Here is an 8579-nt window from a genome sequence, read left to right as displayed (position 1 = left end):
TCTATATGGTGAGTTCCTCTGACCTTATGTGGCCGACCTGGAGTATAAAAATAAAACATTTATTTACCTCTTTCACGAATCGGTAGCATTCGTTATATGCAAGGTCATTATATCCGAGTTTTTTGTGTATATGTTTCATTCACAATAGAACAAAAGCCCGACTGTTAGTTATTACGAATAACTGCTCCAGCTAGCATTCATTTACCTTTAACCTCTGAGTAAAAGCCCGTTGCTTGTTCTCACAGTGTAATAGCAGCTTTAATGCACGCGGCATGCGATAGTCCAACGGGTCTTATTGTCTTACCGCCATTGTTTCACGTACCACTTGTCATACAAAATAAACAATCCGCCATTCATCATCTTATGATGAATGGTGCCACAATGAACACGAGCGCGATGTGGTACCGAAATATAATGCGCCTGTATCTCTGGGCCGATGTTGTCATTAGAGACCTAATGAGCATTTCAAGATCGAGGATCATGCGTGGGTACACTAGCAACCCAGTTTCATTGGGGTGTTTAGAATAATCGCCAAGGCAACTTAGACCATGATGCTTCTCTATATCTGTACTTGGATATTGATATACTGTAGAATCGGCACGTTTGTTTTGCGGGATGAAAAACGCGTATTAGACGAAAATGGATTCTCGAGACCACAGACTTTGCTAAAAAGTGTAAAAAAAAGTAGCCTAAATGAAGTAGAACCTTGGAGAACACCAGAGTTTATGGAAAAATGAGTTAGGATCCCCTCCCCCTGACAAATTGATCAAAAAGGTGTTTTCCCAATAATTATGAAGATTATGTTTAAGAACTTTTATCATTATTTTATATATATATATATAATATTAAAATCATTCTCAAGTGATGTTAGTAGATAACAATTATTTGAAATTTCTAAATGAAACTCCCAGTGAGACGTTTACAAACCTAAGTCTATATCTCTTTGGGAACTGGAACTGTGATTTCAAAATCACTGTTTTAATTAACATACTTTGCAATAATAACGTATTGCGTCACTCTATGGAATCAAAGTGTGTTCTTTGCTAGAAACATATATCACAACTTCCCAAAAGCTTATGAAGTGTGGTAAAGGTATTTTCAGCCAATCAGCTGCATGATTCCAGTTATTGCGTCCTGCTTGTGTAAGTTATTCTACACACATCGACTACAATCAGCTATTAAAAAAATGAACACTCTGCAGATAGGATAGATGTCAAAGGAGATAGAAATATTCCATTATTTAAAGATGACTCAATCAAAGCTGTTTCAAATGTACTTTAGAAGTTGCTTAACTTCTGCTGTTTATTCCCATCGTTCACTTCACATACCAAGCTAATAGAAGTACACTGAGTGGACAGAAATCATGGATACCTACCTAGAACGGGTAGACTCACCTTTCTCCCGGATAAGGGCAGTCACATGGTGAGGCATTGAATCCACCAGTTCAAGAAAGAGTTCCACAGGTATTTCCATCCATGCTTACTGCACCTCTGTCCATAATTCCGTCGCATTCCTAGGTGGAGGATCCAAAGCTCGAACGGACCTTTCCACAGCATCCCAAAGATGCTCCAGGGTTCATGTCCATAAACCGGAAGGCCATGGTTCGGCGCGAACCATGTTCTAGTCATCACGGCTCTGCGTAGGGAGGCGTATTGTCCTGCTGAAGAGTTCATTGCCCTGTGGGTGCACGATGACCATGAAGGGATGCAGACGGTCTGAGGATGGACAGTTCAGAGATGCTTCTAGACGTACCAGAGGTCCCAACGTGTACCAGTTGAACATACCCCAGACCATTACCGACCATCCACCTGCCTGAACGGTACCTTACTGACATGACGGGTGCATAACTCCCGTCTGGTCGAAAATAACTGGAAACGGTACTTGTCGGACCAGGAGACCTGGCTCCACTCATCCAAGGTCTAGTGCCGATGTTGTTTCACCCAGTTGAGGAGTAGAGTCGCGTGCCGTAGTGTTAGCTATGGGAATCTGGTGGGTCGGCGGCTCCCATGATCCCCTGATGACCTTGGTGGAGACGTTTGTGGCACCTCCGTCGTTGAAGTCGGAAGTGGTTTGTGCCACTGTCGCTTTCCGGTTGGCTGAAACATTGCAAGACAGATGTCGCCGGCCACGTTCATCCACCACCTTTCTCCGCCCACAGTGCTGTCCACGATGACATATTATTCCGGAAATGGCGTATTCTCGATACACTCTTAATGCTGTTGAACGCGGTTAGTGTAATTTCTGTACCACCTCCGCGATACAGTGACCCATGCGTCGGGCACCCACTGGTGGACTCGTGCCACCGTAGATCAGTCTAGCAAGTTGAGAAACGGTATTGAAATTAATACTGATAATCCGTAGAGTCTCTGTTTCCACCTGAATGTTATGGATTGGGCAAATAATGTCTGTCAAGGATCTCTACCAACGCGAACGTTTCAAAAGGAAGGGATGGACCCTATAATCTTAAGCATAAGCAACAAAGATTGTTGTGCCATTCGCTGTGAATCGGGGGGATTTGGAATATTCTCCATCAGCATGTCCCCCATATTGGTTAGGTCTTCATAATGATGGTAAGTAATAACAACACTTCAAAGGAATTCTCGATTTATCCTTATAACACAATCTATAGAATATTAACGGTATCCACGGGTTCAGCCAATTTGATGATTAACAATGAGATAATATTTATTTATCTGTCCTAAATAATGAAATTTATGTAATAAAACAAGATTACACTCTTCATTGATGCATTTTATTGCATCAGATCAGTGTCTTATCAAAACAGTAGCGTATTTACCTGGTATCTATTGTAGCCCTCGCCGGAGGCCCAGCGAGTCAAGGGCACCCCAAATATTGCATAAAATAAACAAATAAGTATTCAAAAATAATTGTGTACATAACATTTATAATTAAAATAATATTTAGATTCAGGTGAAGTTCCAACTTATCGCGATCTATAAAAGCAGTTCTAAGAGAACGATGTCAGTAACTACAGACCGAATCGTTTGACTTTATTAGTAGGGAAAATCGTGGAAGCGTTGATTAAAAATTTAATATAGGAACATCCGGTTAGAAAGAAAGAAAGGAAAAATAAATCCATAACATTATAATAACATAATTACATTCTTTTAATTGATTATATGGTAATACTGCATTACAAAACCCTATACTGCTATATAAAAAGTATTCGGACACCATTACTTTTAAAAAAGCACGGATCCCACGTATCACGAATTGCATCCAAACTAATAGTTCTAATAAATGCATCGGCACGTTGAACTTGCGTCAGTTATTGCTGTTTCATCGAGTTTACAAGGCCTGTGTTCATCCGCTACACTTTACTGATCAATTGCGAACTATTCACACCACTTGTAAACATTTCTTGATAATAAAAACTGTCCCCTTAACGTGCACACATATTATGGCAATAAAAATCGAAAGAAGCGTTGTTATTCAACAATGGATCCATCTGACAGATCGTCTGCATTTTAAGAAGCGCCAATATTGCCAATTTTATACAGCGAAAACTGCAAATTAAAACACGTGGCAGTAACAGTACGTGACAATAAGTTTACAATGGCGCTTAAGATGAAATTTGCCTTCCATTTTTTTGGCTCACCTTTATATATTCATCAGACGACAAAAATTATCGTTGTATGTGTGCGAGACAACGTCTTATCTACTTGGACTGTAAACCTTTATACTTTTGTAACTGCCAAGAAAGCCCACAGGTGTCAGATTACAAAGTCTACTGCTCGCATTAAGAGCAAAAAGCTAAGAAGGATACGTCTAACGAAGGATCGGAATTCTAACCTTTTTTGGAAACGCTGGTAATCAACGAATGAGGATGTTATACGCCAGCCTTCTGGTAGCTGCGTTCGTACTGCCTTTTACCACGGCTGATACATATAAGGGTACGCTCTCTATTTAATTACAAACATCAATGTAGAAGCAGATCATTTCAGTTAACTGTATTGACTCTTGTTTCGTTTTTTATATAGTTTACAAATGCGGGGAAACAATTATTTTATCTGGAAACCGAAGCGCATCGTCAGCAACTTTGTTTCAAAACTATTCAGCTATAAACCCCTGCATAATGACCATCCATTCGACTGGATCTCCAGGAATACTCTTGGCTATCGAGAAGTATCATCGAGCAGAAAGGAACAACACTCCTGATACACTACAGGTAATTCTTAATATTTAATTTTAAATTAATATCGTTTAAAGCTTTTAATGATTCTTACAGGATTATAAAGTTAATGAGTTCTGTACGAAGTTATATTTGCAATTAACCCTTTATTATTATAAGAATTATAATAAAATAACTGTTTAAGACCATGCCAGATACGAAAATTGGCATGTTCTAAAGATCGACTTTCTGTTTGCTAGACAAAAAACCCCGAGTTTTCGGGAGGAAAAACCATGGTGCCCTCGTCTCAGATGGGCTAACTCAGCCACGTTGTGAAAAAGCTTCATAAAAATTCCTTTGGTCATTGACGGGACTCGACCTCAAGTCTTTTTCACCCAGTGTGGAGAGGACAGCCATTCTACCATCGCCCAATACCGAATGAATGTGTCAAGTGATGGAAAAAGCCCATAAAATTTCCTGACATCTTGATAATCGATATTTCGATTAACCCCAATGGAATTTGACCTTTATTTCAATGTCCTCCGATGTTGTTACCACACGAGTTTTTATGCCATTGACACAGATGACAGATAAGTCGCTATTTTTATGTACTTTGGTCTATCATTAATAACAGGTTCCAATAACTTATACTTGGTTTCATCACCTATGATTTATTATCACCTGTCTTAACTGACACTTGATTATTTCCCATTTTATATCATAACCAAGAAAGTCGGCAGGGCGGGTGGAAGGGGGAGATAGAAAGGCTCGTAATGCAATCATTCTGGATGGAGTATATCGACGAATTTACTGTATCCAGAATCATTTAACGTAATGGTGACATGGGAATGGCTGTAACTTCTCAAACGGAGACATTTTTAATATTTTTTTATGAAAACTCAAAACATAAGAGGTATTAGAACCTACTTAGTACCATGCATGGGTTGAAGGTTGAGAATTTGAAAGAAGATGCTTATAAAAAAGTTGGTTCTGTGAGTTTAAAGCTGTATACAGTAAAAGGATGCTGAGAGGATACTCAGCATCCTTTTTCCTTATGCCAAGAGAGAGAGATTAGAAGGTAAATCCCTAACGGACCTTGTCTAGAAATTCGAGTGTGATCAAGGATAAGCATAGCAGGAGAAGAATCCTTTTTGAGATATATAAGAAGAGATATTTAAATTTACTAAGCTAAGTTATCTTACCCCACTGGAGAATTACCCTGAAGTCAAAATTAGGAATTGGTAGTGGATATTTGAGTTGTTGAAATGATCAATGGAGGAAGGTCATTAATATACAAGAGTAAAAGAGTGGGAGAAAGAACTGAACCCTGGGGAACACTAGCATTAGTGGAGAAGTCAGAAGACAAAGAGCCATCTACCATCATCCGCAGTGAGAGGTCAGAGAGAAAACTGGATATACAATTACAAAAAACAGGTGGCAAACCATAAGATGGAATCTTATTTAGAACTTTATGCCAAACACGATCAAAAGCCATTGCAATGAAGAAGAACAACTGCTTGAGTTTCACCAAACTTTTCCTTTGAATTGGTCCATAGACGGGTAACATTAGCCAGTACATTAGCAGTGGATCGACACTAACGGAATCCATATTGGCGATCATTGATCAGATGAAAGGTTTCAAGGTAGTTTAGGAGTTGGTGGTAAATGAGTCCATTACTTCAGCAAGTGAGAATAAGTGTAATGGGACGATAATTGTGTGGAAGGGATTTTTCTCCCTTTTTAAGAACTGGCTGGATATGGGCAAATTTCCAAGTAGAAAGAAAAACAACAGTGGAATAAGAAAGTGTAAAAAGTCGACACAGAACAGGAGTAAGCTCAGGTGTACCAGTTTTGAGAACAAGTGGAGAAATGCCATCAAAAACTGCCGCTTTCTTGGCATCAATCCTGTTCAGAAATCCTTCTGACATATTTCTGACGGAAGACCACAGGAGGCATTGAATAGAGTGTAATGGGAATGGTAGGAAGTGGTTTACCAAAATCATCGATACAAGAGTTAGAAGAAAAGTAGGATGCTAACAGGCAGGTTTTATCTTTAGCTGAGATGGCAACAGGACCATTCGTTTTTAACAGAGTTGGGATTAGAGATGGGCAAAAGTTGCGGACAATAGCTTTGGCAAGAGACCAATAACAAGAAGCAAAATTTCTATTCTTAGCCTGTTTAAAATTTAGTTTGGTCTGAATAATAACTGTTTTACAATTGTTGCGAGTTTTAGTGTAGACAGAAAATAAACCTGGAGATTTGGATGCAAGCCAATTACGATATGCAACATTCTTATCTTGAACAGCCTTAGCACATTTATTGGAAAACCGAGGTTTAGATAAAGGACGAGATTTTAAGGTGGTGTGTTGAATAAAGGATTTCATTACTACAAGAATATTATTATTATTGTTGCTCTTATGTTATTTCTCCCTGATTGGGAGATTCCACTCCGTGACGGGTACTGCTACCAAGTACACAGGGTGGTTGTAATGTCTGGTGTTACTGTCGGTCGAGGAAATCTTTGACTGTCCTACAGGTGTTCAGGATTGCGACTTTCTGGAGTTCCTTGTAGATGTTCTCTGGGAGACCTATTGCTGCTAGGCTGCTATGTAGAGTCTTTCGCACCATACCGGTGGTTGACACGATGATTGGGATGGTTGATACTTCTTGCATATGCCACATCTCCTTGACTTCATGTCTCAGGTTCGTGTACTTCCTAATTTTTTCCTCATGGGTTTTCTGAACATTGCTAGTGTTGGGCACCGCTATGTCAATCAGGTAGGTAGCCTCTTCCATATTGTCCACAAGGGTTGTGTCTAGTCTGTTGTGCGGGATGGTCTTATCCGTTATTATGGGGCGGCCCCAGTACAGCTTGTGGGTTCGAGTCTCTAGTGCTGCCTGGGGTTCGTACTTGTAGTATGGTATACTTACTTCGGTCAACTGGTATTTCCTCGCTAGCTTCTGATGTATTATCCATCCTGGTTACCTGGTCGTGTCTATGAGTGTACTCAGTCTGGGTGATCACCTTGCACCCCGCGGTGATGTGTTGGATCGTTTCTAAGGCCAGGTGGCATCGTCGACATGTGTCATCTGACATTCCTGTGGGATGTATTTTCTATAGTTTCTGGTGTTGATTACTTGGTCTTGGATGGCCAGCATGAATCCTTCAGTCTGGGGGAAGAGCGTCCCGCTTGTGAGCCATGCATTGGAAGCAATGTTATCGATGTGATCTTGATGGAGGCCATTGTAGTGTCTGCCATGGAGTGTCTTCTTTGGCCATCTTTCTAACTTCGTTTCTTGTACCGTCTGGGCGGGAGGGGTTTTCTCGCTTAGGTTGAGTGGGGTATACCACTTATCTATCTTCCTTATGGCCTGGTAGAGTGGTGCTGTGTTGTTCTCGAAGTAATCCTTCAGGTTAACTATCGCTGTTTTCTGTTATTCTATCAGGTCTATCAGGCCCCTTCCTCCCTATTATTATTATTATTATTATTATTATTAGTAATTGATTACAAAAACCCGTATTTGTGTTTGTAAATTGCGTATGTTCTCTGGTCGATTTGCCTGTTTTGCTGGAGGAAAGAACCCCAGTTTCTGGAGGAAAAACCTTTGCTATGAACGCCTGAGACTACCTCAGCCACTGAGTGAAAAAAGCCCATTAAAGTTCCTCGCGTCATCGACGGGATTCGAACATGGGCCTTTTCCACCGGGGTGGCGAGGACGGTGACGATGTCACTGTGCTACCCGAGCAGACATCCCTGAAGAATAATTGCACTGACACGATCTGAGCAAATATTGACATCAGAAGATTCCAAACAGTAATCCAACCAAGGAACCAAGGAAAAGAAAAATAGAAACCTTGCAGATCATCCCATTTTGCTCCCTTGTAATTGTTAAACAACACGAGATTGAGAATGGCCGCAAGAGAAAGGCTCCATTGGAGAAGACAATCACAAAGTTATGATCTGAGGTACCTAGAAAACCATTCATCTCGACCGTGTACCTGGAAAGAATATTTGTGAGAAAAAGATCAAGCGTGTTGGCTGTATGGTTAGGATTGGCCGGTATTCTGGTAGGTAATCGAACAATCTGTGCGAGGTCATTAGTAATTGCAAAAGCCTCAGCATCTCTACCAGTTGGGTTCGTGTGACTAGAACATGGATAGCAGATAGAGATGTGAATATTAAAATCACCATGGAAAATTAACTCACTGTTAGGAAAGCTGAACTGGAGAAGTCAAGTTTCAAAGGGAGGAAGTTGTGACATTCCCTTTGTTACTGGTGTCGGTAGCTGTTATGTGCAATTCGCCTATTGAAGCATCCAGGTCTTTCTTGGCCTCCCTGTGGTTCGTAAGAGGCATATTAAAATTTTCCGCTATTGTTGTGTCCACTGATGGATTTAGATTTGGAGCAAGCCACGCATGAAGCTCATTTCTTGTCTCCTTTGTGC

At 40.4% G+C, this 8579-nt stretch overlaps 1 protein-coding gene across 1 annotated transcript in view; it reads left to right on the top strand.

Annotated features, from left to right (window-relative positions):
- Positions 1-4096: 4096 nt before the first annotated feature.
- LOC150079510 (uncharacterized) overlaps positions 4097-8579 on the top strand; it is a 99251-nt gene continuing 94768 nt past the window's right edge. Inside the window, exon 1 of the mRNA XM_090383096.1 lies at positions 4097-4189. Within this exon, the coding sequence (XP_090239222.1) occupies positions 4097-4189 (93 nt within the window). The remainder of the gene's footprint in view (positions 4190-8579) is intronic.

Source organism: Mastigoproctus giganteus, chromosome 10, assembly GCF_048544385.1.
Source record: "Mastigoproctus giganteus isolate SK-2022 chromosome 10, ASM4854438v1, whole genome shotgun sequence".
Lineage (NCBI taxonomy): Eukaryota > Metazoa > Arthropoda > Arachnida > Uropygi > Thelyphonidae > Mastigoproctus > Mastigoproctus giganteus.
Note: the sequence above shows the minus strand (reverse complement) of the source record. Positions and strands in the feature narration are given on the sequence as shown.